Source organism: Ictalurus furcatus, chromosome 1, assembly GCF_023375685.1.
Source record: "Ictalurus furcatus strain D&B chromosome 1, Billie_1.0, whole genome shotgun sequence".
In the NCBI taxonomy this organism is placed as follows: Eukaryota; Metazoa; Chordata; class Actinopteri; order Siluriformes; family Ictaluridae; genus Ictalurus; species Ictalurus furcatus.
Genome location: NC_071255.1, coordinates 3,490,953 through 3,512,140, shown reverse-complemented (window position 1 = coordinate 3,512,140; position 21,188 = coordinate 3,490,953). Strand labels below are relative to the sequence as shown.

The following is a 21,188-nucleotide window of genomic DNA, read 5'->3' as shown; positions in this document are numbered from 1 at the left end:
TTCACCTGTGAAGACTGCATTTGTTGTTGAAAAAGGATAAGCCAACATGAAGACCAGGGAGCTGTCTGTGGGAGAAAAGCAAGCCATTTTGAAGCTGAGAAAAGAGGGAAAATCAATCAGAGGTATTGCACAAACATTGGGAATAGCCAGTACAGCAATTTGGAATGTCCTGAAAAAGAAAGAAACCTCTGGTGTACTAACAACCAGACGTGGAATGGGTCGGCCATGGAAAACAATAGGAGTTGATGACAGAAACATTGTGTTAGCTGTCAAGAAAAACCCAAAAACAACAGTCGGTGACATCACCAACAGCCTCCACAGGGCAGGGGTGAAGGTATCACAATCCACCGTGCGAAGAAGAGTTTGAGAGCAGAAACATAGAGGCCATACTACAAGATGCAAACCACTCATCAGCAGTAAGAATCAGAAAGCCAGATTGAATTTAGCAAAGAAATACATAGATGAGCCACAAAAGTTCTGGAACCAAGATTAACCTTAATAGAACCTAGTGATAGAAAGGTGATAGAAGAGTGGAGAAAGTAAACATCCACTCATGATCCAAAACATACAAGCTCATCTGTGAACCTCATGGTGGAGGTAGTGTCATGGCTTGGGCTTGCATGGCTGCTTCTGGACAGGCTCAATAATCTTTATTGATGATGTAACTCATGAGACATGCATCCAAATTAATTGGGAAGAACAAGACAATGATCCAAAACACATTTCTAACTGGGGGGGAGTGTAAGGTTTCAGACTGGCCAAGTCAATCAACAGACCGTAACCAAATAATTGAGCAGCATTTCACCTCCTGGAGACTGCAGTAAAAGACTAGGAAAAAATCTCAAAATCTGTGTGTGTGTGTGTTTGTGTGTGTAAGAAAAGCAGAGCATAGCTGGTAACCTCAGATTAAGCAGCTGTCTGCTCTTCTTAGCGTCACAGCACAGTGCTGACACCCAGAAAGTATCACACAGATAACAAACACGCTCCAAATCTCTCTCTTCACACACACACACACACACATACACACACACACACACACACACACACACACACACGCACACATGCACACATTCACACACCATACTGTGCTCACTTGCCTGCGACTGCACCTTGGAAAAGGTGGAACAGCAGTCAAGGTGCAACAAAAGTCACAGAAAAGTCAGTTAGGAATAGCTCAGATAAAATAGGTATTTCTGTCCACATTTTTAAAGCTGATACTGAAAAGTTTAATCTATTATATAGAAATATTTTTCATGAAATGTAAATGTCGATTAGTCAAGACATGTTGTCCAAAGGCACTGTTTGTACTTGTTCATTGTCATCCATATGCTTTTGTTAATTTTTTGTCATGTGCCTTTGTTTGGTCCTGTTATTGTTACCCTACTTTGTGCACCTGTTCTGTCTTTAGCCCTTGATTAGTTTGTCTATGTATACGCTGCGGTCTCTTGACGACTGTATCATGGATTGCCCTTAATAAAGAACATGCCTTGTTTACACACTTGAATCCTGCCTATCCTGCTGGTTACATAAGAATTCCAAGTACCTGGCTTATAATTTCATACTTTACATTTTGATGGAGGTTTTTTTTTTTTATTTAAAAGTTTTTAAAAACCTTCTGTCATATGTGCCTTTTTGTAATTTGTACTTTGAATTTGGTGATGGTTGCTTCTACATCTGGTTTCTCCTCCAAAGGCATTTAGAAAAAACCATGATCGAGAAAGTTTTCCACCTCATTCAGGTTTATTACCCAGCTATTGTATTTCATATATTCACTACTGCTGGAACATGTCAGTGAACTGGGCTTAAATAAATGATCCCCAATATACGCAAACATTAGGGAACATTTCACCAAGTGTAATCACCTGACACAGTCAGCCTCAGCTTCTATAGATTGATATATATTGGGGCAGTGGTAGCTTGGCAGTTAAGGGTCTGGGTTACTGATCAGAAGGTTGGGGGTTCAAGCCCCAGCACTGCCAAGCTGCCACTGTTGGGCCCTTGAGCAAGGCCCTTAACTCTCTCTGCTCCAGGGGTGCTGTATCATCTCTGAACCCAGCTTCCTGACATGTTTGGGTATGCGAAGAAAAGAATTTCACTGTGCTGTAGTGTATATGTGACCAATAAAGACTCATTATCATTATATCATTCTGTGTTGCTGCTGTTCTTGGTGCCACACGAAGCCAAATATCATCCACTTTAAGCCATTTTTTCAACAAATACGACAATTTTGTTTTGCTCTTGGTCCTGTCTCCACCCATGTCCTGCCATTAGTTCATTACCCTATTGTGTTCACCTGTTCTGTGTTTCAGCTTAATTAGTTTGGTCATTTACATATTCCCTAATGTTTCTATTTCTCATTGCGAAGTCTTGCCCATTGTTTTGTGGTGTTCTGAACATCATTTCTCTTCTTCGATGTTGCCTGCTTGTGTATTGACCCCAGCTATGGGTAATGATTACGATTTTTGGTTATATGCACTTGCATCCTGTCTCATTCACCTGCATGTTGCATGACCCTGGCTCCTAATGACATCTTATGAACTAATCTAACTTTTCATTCATGTTATGACCTGGACTTGCAGAGCATTTAGGACACATGGAACCAAAAGAACAAGATGTGCTGTAATTGGTTGAGCTGTTTGACAGTGCACCAATTACTAACATTTAGTAGGTTCTATTAATCTCTAATAATCGTGATCTATGGAAACCCCTTCAGAGATATTGTTGTCTAAATGCAGATGAGATTCAGATGAGATATGCTTTCATGGAAACTCAGTCCATCACAACTCCAGTCCACTCTTTTATGTCCTTCCACATTATTCCCTGTCTTCTTTTATTCGTCTCTCGCTCTATCTCTCAGTGTCTGGAGCGTTGAAATCTCACAGCCTGCAGGCCACTCCACTGCGACTGACATCGTCATGACTGGAGATGTCAACATGGCCGCCAGTCTCATGGAGGTCTTGACCTTCAGTACAAGCTTTTCAATGAACTCATCCTTCACTTTAACAAGGTGGCACTTCATGACTTTCAATGATAACTCCTACCAGAATGTTCAAAAGCAGTCTTTAATTTCAATTTTTAAAAAAAACATAAAACCCCATTGTGTTACACTTGCGTGCTGCCATTGACTGCCATTGAGCCTTTGACCTGCGCCTGGATTCTGACTACTCTTTGGTTCACCCTTTTGATATTGCTTGCTTGATTTACATGTTTATTGATCTTGCCTTGCTCATTTAGCCACATTTGTGGATTGTGAATATTTACTGTAAACCTCCTGCACATGGATCCTAACCTTTCCTTGGAGTCTGCCTCTTTAGAACTGATTAACAGGCTTCAATCATACATGGCTGAGTTATTTTGATTCGCAGATCCAGATGATTTAATATTTTTATTAGATGATTACATTTTAAAATTTTAAAGTGGGTGTGATTACAATGCAAACATTCATGCATAAAGTGACAAAAAGTAAAAAAGTAAGACATTAGTCTGAGGTATAAGAAAGTTTATCCTGAGGTATAAGGTACAGTTGGTGACAAAGGGGGAAAAAACAACAACATGGTGCCTTATTAAGGTGTTTGTGCCACCACATGCCACCTGAACAGCTTCAATCTTCAGCTGCATTGATTCTAAAGTTTCTAAAACTGTACTGAAGGAATGAACACCATTTCCGCAAAAATAGTCCTCAATTGCTTTGGTGGAAAGTGCTGATTAGCATGTCGAAAAACAACAAAAGAAAAACTAAAAGAGGAATTCACAGCTTAAAACTATCATATAACTTAAATACATTTTAAAATTAGTTTTTGCTACGGTATCCACAAAAAAAAAAAAAACCTGGCAAGATTTTTTGGCATTGAGAAAAAGTCTCTCTCTCTCTATTTTTTTTAAACCAAATGCTGACATCTATTGGTAGAATCTAAACCTAGACTCATTTTTATAATAATTTATTTTTTATTTGTTAAAAAAAAAAATTCTACTTCTGTGCTGCAAGTTGCAAATGAATAGACCAATTAATCCAGTGCTTAAAATTCTACACAATTATAGATACAATACCACTGTGGGACCTCATAAAAAGTTAAATATATTATGTACATTATTTAGACCTTTTCAACATCAACAAATATAGGCAAAATATTAATATTATTACTGATTTTTTTAGTTAAAAACGCTAAAATTATTAATTTGATGATCACTCTTAATCCATATCATCAACTGATGTCAAAAATAACCGAACTTTAGAGCGATAATTTTCAAAAGAACTAATTAACTGTGAAATAATTTTTAGTAAAACAGTACCTTGTGTATACATTTGTGTGTACAGTTGTTATCTTTAACCCTTATGTCCTGACCCAGTCCATCTCTTTACTTTAGTAAGCAATTATCAACACAAACATTATTTATGGTGATGGTCACGTTTCGGTTCGTTCGATGCACACTACTGTAGAGAACCCGTGGCCACAGTTTGAACGATAAGCTGACCGAGCACTCATCTGCTACACCTCACTTTAATTTCATTTATAATTTTATCCTTAAAAAAATCCTCAAACACTTTGTCATGTGAAAAAGATTTTTTTTCATGGAATTACGAGATGTTGTGATGATAATGATTGAATGAATTAAGTAAGTACTGATGTACTTAATATTCACACTGAATGGCATTCCATATGATTATATGTACAAAACAGTTCGCTCAAATGAGATCTTATGAGACAGAACAGAACGTAAGGGTTAAAGATCTGCACAAGGATTTTTGGCTGTGACTGAAGGTTATGCCCTTGAGCACTGCTGATCAAAAACACTGATCGACATCCTGTATTTCTCCTTCAAGTACCCCTCCAGAATCGGTAGCGACATTGACCGAACATCATATCCCTGCTCTTCTTTCTTTTTGTGCAGGTCCACTGGCACAATCTCCTGAGTACTGTTTGGATCGTTCCTGCCAATGGCTCCAAACGTTGGGAAGATGTCATTCAGGCCCTTTGGAAGATCTTGGCTGTAGTTCTGGCAGCAGTAGGCTGACCACATATACTCAGGGATGGCCACTCTGCCCTCATCCTTCAGCCAGTGGTCGTTTTCATATGGAATCACACCAGTCACTATGTACGCCTCTCCCAGGCAGTATTCAGAGAGGATCTTGCTCACGCGATTCTCAAGTTTGGCCCAGGGACCGTCATTGGATGCAGACTTCTGTGGCACTACGTTAGTGAGGGTGAAGGTGGCACGACGCACATCTGTGCCATTGTGGTGCTGGCTCGGGTTTAGGTGGCCACGTGTGTAGGTGGAGTTGGTGTAGTCCTTCTGGACAGCCTGGCTGTCCACTACATTCTGGTCCACTTTCGCAGGTGGAGTCGGGAACGGGACCATGTTGCCGCCAGCCTTGGAGTTGGCTAGCTGGGAGAGAGGGAGACAAACAAGATTTGCGACCTAAATTTAATATACATGCACCAATGTTCAGGAGAATCAGGATATTAGAGTTCTGTGTGTTGAAAGTAGACATAAATGCATTAAACAGACTGCTGTCTTATGCTAGGATGCCTTATATTTCCAGTTTCAGTGACCCAGAGTGCAACTTGATGTGGTCTTCTGCTGTTATAGTCCATCCACCTCAGAATTTGACGTGTTGTGCATTCTGACATACTTTTCTGCTAACCACAGTTGTAGAGTGTGGTTATTTTAGCTGATAGCCTTCCTGGCAACTCACACCACTCTAGCGATTCTCCTCTGACCTATTTGTTATATTTAGTTTATTTTTTAGTATATTTAGGCCATACTTTTGATATTTGTCAGTAGTAATGATCAACAAAGTATGGGAAAAATTTGGTGTTTCTGTGATTTCGCTGTGTTAAGTTCTTTACTTGTACTGACCTGACCTAAAGACATGAGAATGATTAACTTGAAATTTATTATGTTGTTTATGTTGTTTTCAGTTGCTGTTTTCTGATTTGTCCTTTGGGTGGTGGATATTGTTTATGACAGTGTAAGGATTTGAGAGATTTGGTGTCACTTGGTTGTTGTTTTGCTACGTTAAGCTTGTTTTTTCCCCCCACGTTAAACATTTTTGGAACGTTCTTCCAACTTGCAAATGATTTTTCCACCCTTGCTTACGGGTTTTATTTTGTACATATCCGCTAAGGCTTCTTGTAGTTACGTTATATGGACCAGTGCATGATACTGACGTGCAAATGTAGTAAGCTGCAGATGTTGTCAGATTAACATTCGTGTCTGAAAGTAAGAAAAAGTAACCGAAAGAGATAAGAAATCCCAGAAACAGTAATTCTGGCAGCAGTTTGATGACCACAGATACTCCTGTACCTATTGTAAGCTTGCGTGCATGAAGTGAGTCATAAGAGTACACATCAAAAAAAGATAGAGATGTGCAATAAGTGCTGAAATGATTAAGTGGGTGAGAGATCATGCTAAGACTTGTTATTTTTCTGTGTGTGGTAAACCACAGTTGAGTTCCTCTTCACTCTTTGCCTCACTTCCACTTGTGTATTCAGTGTTCATTTTGAACATACTTGGTCTCATCGAAACTCCTATTATGCAGTACAAAAATAATTTGCACTACTGTGCTGAAATCTGAGTCCACACCAGATTATTTACCTTTAACTAAAATTTTAAACCTGATTAGTTTGGACGTTGAGGAACTGAGCACAGCAGCACCACATGTGGTGACCCAGTACAATAATCATTTTGCTAACTAATGGACTTGCTCACTTTTTATATGCCTTACATTGCTTTATTTCAAATAAGAGCCTAGCAGCAAATCTAGAAACTTTGAGATATATAGGACTATAGCGACTGTCCTGCACTCGATATGACTCTCCAGCTTACATCACTGCTGCTGGTTATAGGAATTGAGAGCAGAGGCTTACTCGACCCACCACCAATGTGTAATGCCTGATTTGCACCTATGCAAGCCGATGTTCCCAACAACCAATCACTTATCACCATTGTTCCAAACGACCAATCACTTATCACCATCGTTCCCTACAACCAATCACTTATCACCATTGTTCCCAACGACCAATCACTTATCACCACTGTTCTGAACGCCCAATCACTTATCATCACTGTTCCGAATGACCAATCACTTATCACCATTGTTCCCAATGACCAATCACTTATCACCACTGTTCCGAACGACCAGTCACTTATCACCACTGTTCTGAACGACCAATCACTTATCACCATTGTTCCCTATGACCAATCACTTATCACCACTGTTCCGAACGACCAATCACTTATCACCACTGTTCTGAACGACTAATCACTTATCACCATTGTTCCCAACGACCAATCACTTATCACCATTGTTCCCTATGACCAATCACTTATCACCACTGTTCCGAACGACCAATCACTTATCACCACTGTTCCGAACGACCAATCACTTATCACCACTGTTCCCAACGACCAATCACTTATCACCATTGTTCCCAACGACCAATCACTTATCACCATTGTTCCGAACAACCAATCACTTATCACCACTGTTCCGAATGACCAATCACTTATCACCACTGTTCCCAACGACCAATCACTTATCACCATTGTTCCCAACGACCAATCACTTATCACCATTGTTCCGAACGACCAATCACTTATCACCACTGTTCCGAACGACCAATCACTTATCACCACTGTTCCCAACGACCAATCACTTATCACCATTGTTCCCTATGACCAATCACTTATCACCATTGTTCCCTATGACCAATCACTTATCACCATTGTTCCCTATGACCAATCACTTATCACCACCGTTCCGAATGACCAATCACTTATCACCATTGTTCCCTATGACCAATCACTTATCACCATTGTTCCCTATGACCAATCACTTATCACCACCGTTCCGAATGACCAATCACTTATCACCACCGTTCCCTACAACCAATCACTTATCACCATTGTTCCCAACGACCAATCACTTATCACCACTGTTCCGAATGACCAATCACTTATCACCACTGTTCTGAACGACCAATCACTTATCACCATTGTTCCCTATGACCAATCACTTATCACCACCGTTCCGAATGACCAATCACTTATCACCACCGTTCCCTACAACCAATCACTTATCACCATTGTTCCCAACGACCAATCACTTATCACCACTGTTCCGAACGACCAATCACTTATCACCATTGTTCCCTATGACCAATCACTTATCACCATTGTTCCCTATGACCAATCACTTCTCACCACTGTTCCCAACGACCAATCACTTATCACCATTGTTCTCAATGAGTAATCACTTATCATCCCTTTTTTTTTTTTTTTTTTATTTAACAAAGAAAAATGCATCATTGTTGATATGGTAAGACATTTATTTAACTTTTATGGAAGGAGTCTGCATTTACAGCACTTTGAAACGGTCAGTACAGGACAGGGGAATTTGTCACTTTCTGGTTTGACAAGCTGTGGTTTTTGTCTTAAATGTCATATCGTTAAAAATGTGCTAACAGAAACTAACTTGTTTCATTACATGTAACAATAAACTGATACACTATGACGTGTCATTCTTTAATTCTAGTGTTTTGTTTAGTGTAGGCTGACTGCTGTGGTAGACTATAAGAAAAAAGAAAAAAAAACATCAGGACGTGCTGTTACTGGAAAATAATTTATATTTATATTCTTTTTTCTTTAACAACACACCCCAGGTGTATTTTCTATTCACAGAAAACGTGATTCTAATCCTACACAGGAAACGGTTTGCTGAGTGAAGATCACGAGGATTCGGTTCACAGACTATGCAAATGAGATGATGACGCGACTTCTGAGCACGGTGGTACTGCGGCTCATTTCCGCAGGTAAAAGACCTACCTGTGGCTCGTACTTCCACTCTCCTCTGGGGCGCTTTCCGTGCGGACAGGAAAACACGTACCCGGAGAACCAGGGCGTGCGGCGCTCCCGGCTGTACAGCGTGGCGAAGTGGTAGCGGTTACTGTAGCGTTGACAGATCGGAGTCCCCGCGATACCTGTGGGTGGTCGGGCACGGTAGAAGAAGTTCAAACACGGCGTGAAATCCCCGACGTCTCCATCGCCCAGACTGAGCAGCGCGCTCAGGAGTAGCGGCACAAAACGCATTTCTGAGAACAGATCTTAAATCGTCCTCGATGCTTCTGTTGCAGATGTTCACTCGTGATCCTTGTTTAAGGGAACTCGCGAACTCAAGGAAATGCGTCTCTGTGTTGATGGGAACCAACAAAAGCATATCTGGATGGATGTTGCCAGATTGTGCCTATTCACCCTTCCACAAAATAGTTGCCAGTCTAAGACCTATTCGTTTGTTGTTGTTTTTTGCTATACATTGAAGATATTTATCCAAAGATAAATATAAGACTTGATCAACAATTAAAGTAATTACAGTAAATAACATTTAATAATGAGTCTTTATTAATCACATACATTACAGCACAGTGAAATTCTTTGCTTCGCATACCCTACCATGTTAGGAAGAGCGCAGGGTCAGCTATGATACGGCACCCCTGGAGCAGAGAAGGTTAAGGGCCTTGCTCAAGGGCCCAACAGTGGGAGCTTGGCAGTGCTGGGGATTGAACCCCTGACCTTCTGATCGAATGTTTGTTTAATATGTTTCTGTAGACTTCTGAATTCATTCTGCTGCTACCGTTATGAGTTACATGATCAATAAAGATTAGTGAGCCCAGTCCAGAAGCAGCCATGCAAGCCCAAGCCATGACACTACCTCCACCATGCTTGACCGATGAGCTCGTATGTTTTGGATCTGCCATCACTTTAGCAGAGGGTAAACTTGGTTCTGGACCTTTTGTGGCTCATCTCTGTATTTCTATTGCTCATGAGTGGTTTGCATCTTGTGGAATGGTCTCTATATTTATCCTCTCAAAGTCATTTTTGAACAGTGGATTGCAATACATTCACCTGCCCTGTGGAGGTTGTTGGTGATATCACTGACTGTTGTTTTGGGGTTTTTCTTCACAGCTCTCGCAATGTTTCTGCCATCAACTGTTGTTGTTTTCCATGGCTGATCTGTTAGATGTCTGGTTGTTAGTACACCAATGGTTTCTTTCTTTTTCAGAACATTCCAAATGGTTGTATTGACTATGCCCAGTGCTCTGATTGATTTTGTTAATCTTTTCTCAGCTTCATAATGGCTTGCTTTTCTCCAATAGACAGCTCTCTGGTCTTCATGTTGGTTTATCCTTTTTAACAACAAATGCAGTCTTCACAGGTGAAACCCATGGCTCAAACGGGGATGACATTCAGAGTGATTCATTGTTTAAACAATCAATCTAACAGGACACACCTGGGCAGCAAGAAACCACTATCAGTCACATGTCCCAGTATTTCTGATCGCTTGCAAAACGGGTGGGTTCAAACTAAATGTTCTAAGTTGTTTAACACATCTAGATGTAAATAACAGGACATAAAAGCTGAAAATCTGACTCTAATTCTGAAAAGAAATGTTTTAAAAAATATGATCCAATTGGTTGATCTAATATACATCAGATGTGTTTTAACATTCATTTCCGTTTCAAGTTTTGGAAGGAATACAAACAGACTGATTTGAGATCTAATCTGGCAACCACACACCAACAATTTCTTTGCATTTTCGCTTTCCCAGTAGTGGTCATTGCGCAACTGGCTGAGTAAGGTGTAAAACATTTGCAAAACTAATTTAGCCACAGCTAAATTAAAATAAGCCTATGAATTTTTCAACAAATTGATGATTTTTTTTTGTTGTGATTTTGCTACTCTATGTTCACACAGACAGTGAATATAATTCATTGTTTATTAATAGGCTTTTATTATTTCATGTATGGAATCAGTAAATCATCTATGAATATCTCACAGGATATAAACAGAAAATCACAGTTCAACTTGCTTTAGTAATGAAAAAAAAAAATTCTGTCAGGTTCAAAGTACATTTGCATACAATTTCATAACATATTCTCAATGGCCCTTTAATTAACACTGCTGTTTTCTATAGGTGCAAGGTTCTAAGGTTCTTTGCATTATCTGAGACCTGGAGCTTTGACTTTATGCGTTTCAGCCCTTCCTGAACTCCATCAAGCCCTGAACAGGAAATGAACCTCCAAGCTGTAGTACAAAAATATTATAAAAGGGCTGAAACCATTATTATTATTATTATTATTATTATTATTATTATTATTATTATTATTATCTAGCTATTTGCTTCCAGTTTTACTCAAGGTTTGGACATCAGCCCTTTCTCCTTCTTTTCTATACTCTTTCCTAGTATTTTTTTTTTGTCTCTCACTGTGACTTTAATAGTCCAAAACATATATATATATATATATATATATATATATATATATATATATATATATATATATATAAACCTTATTGCCCATGGAAAGTCTTCAAAACAGACGTCTTTGCACTTCAAGAGCGAGAAAAAAAGAGAAATGCAGGTGAGGAAACAACTGTTATAGTTGCCATAACATGATAACAGGAACTGCTTGTTTTGTACACGTTCCACAAATAACTATACAGGGATAAAATCCAATAAAAAGTATGCCATTGTTGAATAAAAAGTAGCTGTGGACGTCCTAAGCCTTGTTTGGAGTTTCTCTTTTTTTTTTTTCTTTGGTTTTGTCATTCCTAGTGAATGAGAGGAAGTAGTGAGGGAGGAGGTGGCCTTTGTTTTACACACACACACACACACACACACACACACATACACAATTTTAATAGGCCCTTCTGTGCCTCGCCTTTTTCAAGCGCTGAAACTATGGTGTATCCTCTAACAATCCAATACATAAGGAACCATAAAAAAATTGTTCCTTGCGATTCACGGTGAAACCTTAGACACTAAATGTCTTGTCTTCATTGATGCCCATACAGTGCAACACCTGTACACAATATATATATATATACACAGTATATTACTATTACTACAAAAGCAAAAAAAAAGTTAATTTATTTACACGCTTGTTTATTTTCAAAGATTTCAATCCAGTCTCTATGAAAGTGTCCAAGCAAATATGTGTGAACTTGATTAACTGACGGTACTTCCAGATGCAAAGTTTATATGAATGCACTTGTTCTAATGTGTTATGATTGTATGGTGTATAATCCTAGATAGAGTGAAGTCTTCTGTGGGGAAATGTTTATTGAGCATTTTTGAAAGGAGCCTCCAGTTTCATTGCATAATAACAGTCAGACGTAAACGCTGTTCCTTTAAGGTATATTATAATGTATTTATGGTTTGGTGGTGTACTTTGAAAGATTTATATTTTGAGTTTAAACATTTGAAATGCTAATTCAGTGGAATTCTGGACTGTGCTTAACCTTTAGATTTCTGTTTTATAATTAACTGTGCAATTTTCAGAAACCGTAATTCACAAGTTCTACCAGGAGATGGCACTAATGTTTCAAAAGGGTTCTCTAAGACACCCTCCCCCTCCCAAATATACTGTTATGAACATTCATCTCCAGAATTGTTTCCTTTCATCCTTCTTTAATTACCTCTGGGAACTACCTCTTCTCTCTCAGTAAGGGTGTGTATGTTTTCCAACAATTGTAGTGGTAGGAGTAGGTCTTTCCTAAGAAAAAAAACAATAGACTAGCACTCTAGGTTAGTAACTGGGGTGTAGATGTGAAGTCGGCCAGTCTGACTTCTGCACTTCCCGTCATTTCCCAAGGACTTGGCCTGACAAACGTTGGAAATAGTCGCCAATGGAAATGGAAATAGGAAAGGACCCCTCTATTAATGTCAAGAAATGTGTGCAGAACAATACTTTTGGTGTATGTTTTTTCTTTTTCGCCAGTTAGAAGCCACAGACCATGCAACTCATTACACAAACTTATTTAATAGTTAATAGGTGAAATCCTATTTTCGATTAAATTGAGTATTTTCGATTACTGCTGAACCAAGCACAACAGCACCTAAAACAATCGTGAGAGACAGAAACAGAAATGTTTAGACACGTTCTAACATGTCATAGCAGTGATTATTTACTCTAATCATCCATTTTTTCCACAACGTCGTCCAATCAAAGTGCAAATGGCAGAGCTGTTTAGTGTGTTTAGGTTTGAACCTGAATATTACAGCTTTTCTGTTGAGCATGTTCGGTCTTCAGAGGAAAGATGTCCGAAAGCCAGAAGAGCATTATGCATTCGAAACACTTCAAAGGAATCTGAAATCATGAACGCGTATGAGGGGGTAATAGTTTGGCCTATCGTTCTTATTACAACATCAACGAGACATCGTGGTGAAACGGATTGCTCAACAGCCGAAGAGGAAAACTAAAAGCTGATTTGTCTGTTTTCCAAAAGCACACAGGATTGAAACCAGGGGCAGCTCCACCACTGTAGTGCTGAGTTTCATCATTTGTTTTTTAACAGACCCATATCAGCTTCTGCTTGCCAAATCCCTATATGAAGCAAGTATAGTTTGTCACATGACCTTCTGGACCATCAAGAACTTAACCAAAGGTTCCTGTAATCTGAAGCAATTTTTTTGGTAGCTCAATGTTCTTATGGACAATTTGGGTTTTGTGTAGCTGAATATTTTTCATTCACACATGACCATGTAGTTTGTATGCTAGGTAGTTCAGAAAATAAGCAGGATATTACTGGTATGTTTTTGTTGCCCAACATACAAACAATGTAAATGTACCCTCAAATATACAAAGGTGAGAGTGGTACTTAGGGTTCAATTAATTACCCGACATTCACTTTTACAGGTGAAAGACCTACTCAAACCGGCCCGTACAGGCTCTCCGCATAAAAAGTGTTATAACAATGAGCCGTGTATATCTTTTGTTTGTTTTTGAATAAAAAGTGTTGAATATTCCATGTGCCGATTATTTAAGAAGACCATAACCCTGTTGGTTTCCATATATTTAATGCTTTCAAAAAATTCAAATACAAAAAAAAAAAAAAATGCATTGAAATACATTGAATAATTCACTCTAAAATCATAACTGAAGTAGTGTAGCTTAATTGCAATTACAGTTTACACCAATAACACAAACCAAAAACTAACCGACTACCAAGAATCTTAAATTAATACAGATTTTGCCTCAGTTGGTTCTTTTTATTCATTACTTAATTTTCATATTAATATCCTCCTAGCTCTTTGAGAGATTCTTGTGTAAAACTGAAATCAGAATCAAATTACTTTAGTTTTTATTCTAGTGCTTGTGTGTTGTGATATATATTTCATTCAAAGTGATGGATAACAAACGGCTGCTGGTGATGAATTCTTGTCTCATAATGACTAGCTTCTAATATTTTTTTTTTTTTCAAATCTACTCCAGTCACATGTACATGTACTCATTTCAGGCACCAAGTGCTTAGTCAGCAGCAGCGATCTCTGAGACAGTGCAGACAGATGAGCATCACTGACCTAACTGATCAGCTCTCTTCAGTTTTTTATGCTATTATTATTATTATTATTATTTCATTAGAAGTTCTTGGTAATGGACTTTTTTATTTGAAGTAAAACCAGACTTCCTATATATAGTACATTACATTGTGTTACAGTGTATTGCTTTAACATTTCATGTTTTGGTGTATTTCAAATGAAGTACATACAATTTTCAAGTGAAGTGCAAACAATAGCATGAAATTGTGTGGGTTTGTGTTTCTCAGTCAATGACGCTACTCTTCCAGATGACCATGTAGACCAGTATGGGAATGACGCTGACGGGCAGCAGGGTGAGAACGAGGACAACCCTTGGTGGGGCATCTGGGAAAGCGTCCTCTTTAGTGACACACGAGCTGAAGTATTGGTTATGGATTTCCACAAACATCTCCTGCACAATGGTGTTTGGGTAGTAACAATGTGCCAGCCTAGCCCCAATCTCCATGCAGGAGGTCAGATTATTGTAATTACTAAAAGGGCACAAGGACAGAGATACAGATCGCTTATCAGACAGCAGGAGGAAATGTCTGTCAGTAATAATGCTTTAGTTGTGTTTATGTGAAAACATTCATTTCAAAAGTAAACTCCAGCCTTTCCTTTGCATATTTGTACACTTCCCCCTTAAACACAGGCATGAAATGCTTGTTGTTTCAGTAAACTATGGGTATAGAATGTAAAAAGGTTTTCATGATCATCATGGACCATGCTGGGGCTACTTTTCAACCAAGTATTTGTCCAGCTGAGTGCACAACTGCAAAAGTGTGGCTCATTACACAACACTTATTTAAACCAAGCTCACACATTTACACTTCACAAAGCCACAGTGTTAATTTTAACCACTAATTTGTGGTCTTTATTACAATAAGATTTATAACAATCTTTATCGATCACATTACTGTAATTTCAATTATTAGTTAACAACCATTATCTATCCTAGTACTGTAATTTCTGTAGTTAACAAAAAACAGTTACAGCCCCCTCCAAAAGTATTAGAAGGGCAGGGCCAACTCTTTTGTTTTTGCTATACACTGATGACATTTGGGTTTGAGATGAAAAGATGAATATGAGGCGATAGATCAGGATTTTTTTTTTTTTTTACATCTAGATGTGTGAAACAACTTAGAACTTCTCACCTTTTATTTGCTGCCCAGGTGTGCCCTGTTAAATCGATTGTTTAAATAATGAATACTCTGAGTTTGAGCTCTGGGTTTCGCCTGTGACGGCATTAGTTGTTAAAAAGGATAAACCAACATGAAAACCAGAGAGCTGTCTATGGGTGAAAAGCGAGCCATTTTAAAGCTGAGAAAAGAAGGAACATTTTATCAGAGCCATCACACAAGCTTTGGGAATAAACAGTACAGCAATTTGGAATGTCCTGAAAAAGAAAGAAACCACTGGTGTACTAACAACCAGACATCGAAAAGGTTGGCCAAGGAAAGCAAAAACAGCTGATGACACAAACATTGTGAGAGCTGTAAAGAAAAAAACAAAAACAACAGTCAGTGACATCACCAACAACTTCCACAGGGCAGGGGTGAAGGTATCACAATCCACTGTTCAAAGAAGACTACAGCAGTACAGAAATATAGAGGCCATACCACAAGATGCAAACCAGTCAGCAGCAGTAAGAATCAGAAAGCCAGATTGGAATTAGCAAAGAAATACAGGGATGAGACACAAAAGTTCTGGAACCAAGTTTGACCTCTACCAAAGTGATGGAAAGGCCAAAGTGTGGAGAAAGAAAGGTTCTGCTCAAGATCCAAAACATACAAGCTCATCTGTGAAATATGGTGGAGGTAGTGTCATGGCTTTGGCTTGCATGGCTGCTTCTGGACTGGGCTCACTAATCTCTACTGATGATGGTATCAGCAGAATGGATTCTGAATTTACAGAAACATTTTGTCTGCCAATTTACAGAGAAATGCATCCAAATTAATCCGGAGGAACTTCATCATGCTGCAAGACAATGATCCAAAACACACTGCCAACTCAACAAAGGACTTCATCAGGGGGAAAAAGTAGAAGGTATTTTACCTCCTGAAGAGGAGATTGAAGGGAGAAACCCCCCGAAACAAACAACAACCGAAAGAAGTTGCATTACAAGGCAGGAAAAGCATCACAAAAGAAGAAACCAACAATTTGGTGATGTCAGTGGGTCACCGACCTGATGCAGTTATTGCAAGCAAGAAATGTGCAACCAAATATTAAGTGTTCTTTACTTTAATACACTTTAAAACAATTCTAATACTTTTGCTCACCTAAAACTTGGGTCTGCCGCCAAAGGCTTCATGGTTTATGTTTCTCAATACATCTAGATGTAAATATCAGGAAATGAAAGCTAAAATTCTGATCAATCTTCTCATATGCATCTTCTGATCTCAAACGTCTTCAGTGTACATCAAAAACAAAAGAACTGGCCTTGCTGTTCCAATACTTTCAGAGGGAACTGTATCTATCCTATTATTGTACCTTTTATTATTAGCTAGAAACTTCTGTAGTTGTTTAGCACCGGATATCTAGCATATTACAGTAATTTCTATTATTAGCTAGCAACAGTCTGCATGTCTCAGCTGGTCTAACAATTCAATTAAGTAGGATTTCATTTGACTATAATTTAGTTGTTTATATTTGTGAAAACCACAGCATTTTTGTTTCCTTGTTTGTATTTGATGGCTAGCATAGGACACCTACCGTAAAAATCCATATAACAAACACATCTAACTGCATTATACATTGCAACTAGTCTTCTTCTTCTCCTCTTTTTTTTTTTTTTTTGCTTACCCGAGCACCATCTCCCAATCACACCAGTCCTCTTGCCTCAGGTTGATCATGTGGGTATCAAAGTCGACTATGCAATATACTTTTCCAATCATTATGAACAATGTTTCATCACAGTTTCTATAGTGATGTATGATGTCCTGATCCTGGAAAGCCACTGGAAAAGACAGAGATGGAGTATCACGTGATCGAACAAATCCACATGCAAACACTCCATTTAAATGCGCCAACTATTTTTAAGGGCATGTTTCTCTTTAACGTTAGTTCCGATTGCTTGGTTTATATTAATTCAATCTTTCTAATACATAATCGTTTCTATAGCAACAAAGTACACGGGGATTTGTATGGCAATGTTTATTTAACGTTTATTATTTCACACAGTTTTCTGTCCTACCTTGATCTTCATGAGTGGCATTGTCTTTCGTGTTTTCTGAAAAATAAGACAAACAGTTTATTATAACCTGGATAAACCTTCATCAGAATGGATTTTAACGCCTTCTGAAAATAAGCGTAGGTTTTACACAACTCATCGTTAATTTCCCCAAATGTACTTCTTAATAAGAACAACAGGAAGTACATTATTTATTTTCCATAATGTCTTTATTGGAATGGCTGCTTGGATAGAGTAGCCGTTATTAGCCATAGCTCTGTCGAATTCTCCATTCTGATTGGTCAGAGGGTGTTGATTCATTTTTGTATAACAGCAGCTCCGAAAGTAGTTCCGGCTAAATTGCATGTTCATATAGTATCAAAGCGCTCGTTCTGATATCTGTTATCATTTCTATAGTAACACCTTACACAGGGACTTGTATGATGGAGCGCCCCACTCCAAAACATGTACAGTATAATTGATTTATAACATTTTTGTTGAAAGTTCTTGGAAGGAGTCTACAGTGTCGGTGCTTTGTAACAGTCAGAGCTGTTTTAAGTTCATTGACATGAAAAAAAAATCTCCAAAATGGAGGGCTTCGCGGTTTCTCGGGAACATGACCAGGGTGCGTTTTTACCCGAGAGAGAAAAACGAACCAGCCGCTGGTGACGTAACATCTGTTTAAAATAAGTGATACCAGGAGATAACCTGTTTCGCAACATTAAATATAACTATATACGGATTAAAAACAATAATGTGTCAGTATAGGTAATTAATAAAACGATTTTATCATAAGCAAATTGCTGTTGCAATTTTTATGACTACGGGACATGCTGTTATAGGAAAATAATAACATTTTAGGATCTGATTAAAACTCAATGGCAAGAGTACCATCACAGATTGGATTTCACCATCGCTGCCCCTAGGCAGGCATGTAAATGTGCAAGGAAGCCACATGGCCTTTTGTGGCTTTCACTACATTGCAACTTTTCAAGGGGTCTACCACCTACTGGTTTCCAAATTACTCAGACAATACAGGAAGCAGGAAACAGGAAACAGGAGCACACAGCTTAGTCGTGCTATAGTAGTCGTGAGCGAGAGGGCATCCCGATGGGAGAGTGGATTTTTATTTATAGACAAGAGAGTCACAGAATCAGAAACAAAACAGAATCCACCCGATAAGTAAATTCATTTCATTACATTAAAAAGAAATCGTTGTCTTTTCCATTAGATCATTAGATAACCTTTGACGTTATCGGGGTAATCAGTGGGTCTTGTGGTGAGCCTTCGGGGTGTTGTGTTATTGTATTGTAACCTTTAGGGGGGTCTTTGCAACAAATTGTGGCTGTGTGCTTGTCCATTGAATGCCGCTAACTTCCTGTTTCTTAGCCATGATTCCAAAAAGTCCCTAATCAAATGATTCAGATTATATCTGATTTGTGTTTTTTTTGTATATTAAAAGTGCTGGAGTTATGTCCTATATGCTCTTACATTACAAAAGCACTGACGAATCACCTCAGAAATCTCTCACTGCACATACAAATCAACGCAAGAAGTGCGGATTTAAGTCACGTTGTGAAAAAATCGTGGAAAATGGACCGCTTTACCTGTGATTAAGGTTCCACTCACAGCGGAAATTTGCGAAACATTGTGAAACTGGGTCGTGAAGTTCTTAACCACATCTACATAAATAAGAAAATACACTTACATATACACTCATGTATTCATAATGGAATAATTACAAGTAGAAAATATGTCAAATGTGTATGTTATCTGACAAAAGACCTGGCCAAGCAGTGAGTATAAAAGTACCTGTGTTTTTAATATTTTAATATTTAACACCAAATTTGGAAAGAGAATTATATAAATGGCCTGATTCAGAAAGAAATGTAAAAATTTCAGCTGATTTGCAGCTTCCTACCTTCAGATCTATTCAAGGTGCCTTCTGCGATCTGACCTATAAAAAGCATAAACTTTTTTTTTTTTTTTAAACACACACCTATCCATTTAACATGCACGGGAGAACATGCAAACTCCGCACACACACAGGGCCACTTCGGGAATCGAGCCCCCCAAACCCTGGAGGTGTGAGGATCATTATAATAATAATAATAATTATTATTATTATTATAATATATAATATATACAATGGGGTCCAAAAATCTGACCCCAATATTAAAAATGCTTCTTTTTCCCATTCGCTTCTAATTTAATACGAAATTGTTCATGACACATGAGTGAAAAGTGGAATCGCAGACATTTACAAGAGTTTCAGAATTAGTATTTGGTTCCTGTTTCTTTCGCTTTAATGACCGAGTGCACTCTGTGGGAGGGTGAAATCTTAGCATCACGCATTTACTTAAATTTTAGTTATGACCTAGAAATAGTGCAGATTACTGGATGTTGAAAATTGAACATTCAGGATATACTAAAACACGTTCTTTCTACATGTTACGTTTATTTTTCCAAATTTGATTTATCATCAGTTTTAATGCGGGTGAAAAAAAAAAAAGAAAAAAAAAAGAAAAGTGTAGTGTGCTTAAGTAATCATTGTGGATGGCGTGAAAGGGAAGTGAAAGAGGAGGTTCTCGTCCAAAATCGCACTCAGGATGTTTTTCAATCTCACAGTATAGTGTTTACTTTATTTTTCGATTTCTATTCTGTTTAGACTTCTCAATATCTCTGGTTTATCTTTACAAACCTTACACAAAATCCTTTTTTTTTTCCATGTCAGACTCCACTTCATCTTTAATTCATTATTTAATTCATTTTCTTCTAAACTAGCTTAATAAATTGAAGCTATATATATATATTTAAAAAAAACTCCAAAATCAGCTTCGTCAAGCAACGGCGAAAATTTTATACTATGCTATATTTTGTATCGATATATTTTTTGATTTTTGCAATGAACTCTGTGTTAAATAAACAACATTAAAATACCTGAATGTCGAAGTTATTCGTATCTTTATTATTTGTACTCGTGGTGTCCCCTACGAAAGGACAATTCGTTTAATTTTTTTTTATAACACAAGTGATATTTCGAATTTAAAATATGACGCTCATGTTTAAAATTTCAAATGAGATGCAGGTTTAAATAATAAAAAGGCACAATAATCTAAAGAAACAATTCATGCATGACTTGTATTTTGCGTCTGTTATAAGTTTATAGATCTCATACCCGAAATTAAGGTTAGGTCCAGCAGGAGTGACAGTAATCCTGAGAGCATGGGTGGCATTCTGCTAGCATGTACGTGGTCCAGAAGAACGTATGAGCATGTGTGGGAAAGATCACGATTTCATAACTGAGAGCAAGGATCATTAAGTAGGGGACGCAGGAGCGTGTGTGTGTGTGTGTATGTGTGGGGCTGAAGAAAACGCCCACGTCTTTTCCTTTCTTTGTTGATGGATCGGTTGGGATGGAGTTCTGCTTGGGCTACAGATGTCTGCCGATTGTGTGTGTGTGTGTGTGTGTGTGTGTGTGTGTGTGTGTACTGTATATGAGAGAGAGAGAGTTCAGGGCGTAAAGTGGAGACAGCCTATTGTGATAAGCTTGTCTAAAGGGAATTCATTTTGCTCGATTCAGCTCCACAGAACTTTCCATGTCAGCATTTTTTGTAATTAAAATGCGGTTTAACACAGTTTCTATGCCTAAGTGCGGGTGTA

The 21,188-nt window shown here is 38.2% G+C and overlaps 2 protein-coding genes across 3 annotated transcripts; both read right to left on the bottom strand.

The window, feature by feature from the left end:
- Positions 1-3,371: 3,371 nt before the first annotated feature.
- Positions 3,372-9,090, bottom strand: LOC128615923 (endonuclease domain-containing 1 protein-like). The gene is made up of 2 exons (XM_053638328.1): positions 8,827-9,090; positions 3,372-5,385 (listed from the first exon to the last, which is right to left on the bottom strand). Exons 1-2 carry the CDS (start codon positions 9,088-9,090, stop codon positions 4,762-4,764), a joined length of 888 nt encoding a protein of 295 aa, XP_053494303.1. The 3' UTR covers positions 3,372-4,761.
- A 4,748-nt stretch (positions 9,091-13,838) lies between these two features.
- LOC128605080 (receptor activity-modifying protein 1-like) lies at positions 13,839-20,907 on the bottom strand. Of its 2 annotated transcripts, XM_053620208.1 has the most exons (6): positions 20,704-20,906; positions 19,447-19,482; positions 19,133-19,207; positions 17,550-17,585; positions 17,159-17,312; positions 13,839-14,847 (listed from the first exon to the last, which is right to left on the bottom strand). In XM_053620208.1, exons 1-6 carry the CDS (start codon positions 20,759-20,761, stop codon positions 14,601-14,603), a joined length of 606 nt encoding a protein of 201 aa, XP_053476183.1. In that variant the 5' UTR covers positions 20,762-20,906; the 3' UTR covers positions 13,839-14,600. The 2 variants fall into 2 exon arrangements, with proteins under 2 accessions (XP_053476183.1, XP_053476192.1); XM_053620217.1 differs by lacking the exons at positions 19,133-19,207; positions 19,447-19,482 and having other exon boundaries at positions 20,704-20,907.
- Between the last annotated feature and the right edge of the window lie 281 nt (positions 20,908-21,188).

What these genes read in the sequence shown, in the direction of transcription:
- LOC128615923 (XM_053638328.1), bottom strand. Translation starts at nt 9,090, where the DNA reads ATGCGTTTTGTGCCGCTACTCCTGAGCGCGCTGCTCAGTCTGGGCGAT. An exon ending in AGTGGAAGTACGAGCCACAG is followed by an intron (nt 5,386 to 8,826) that starts GTAGGTCTTTTA and finishes CCTCTCTCCCAG; the next exon opens with CTAGCCAACTCCAAGGCTGG.
- LOC128605080 (XM_053620208.1), bottom strand. Translation starts at nt 20,761, where the DNA reads ATGCCACCCATGCTCTCAGGATTACTGTCACTCCTGCTGGACCTAACC. An exon ending in CACCTTGAATAGATCTGAAG is followed by an intron (nt 19,208 to 19,446) that starts GTAGGAAGCTGC and finishes TTATTTATGTAG; the next exon opens with ATGTGGTTAAGAACTTCACG. An exon ending in GAGTGGAACCTTAATCACAG is followed by an intron (nt 17,586 to 19,132) that starts GTAAAGCGGTCC and finishes CTTATTTTTCAG; the next exon opens with AAAACACGAAAGACAATGCC.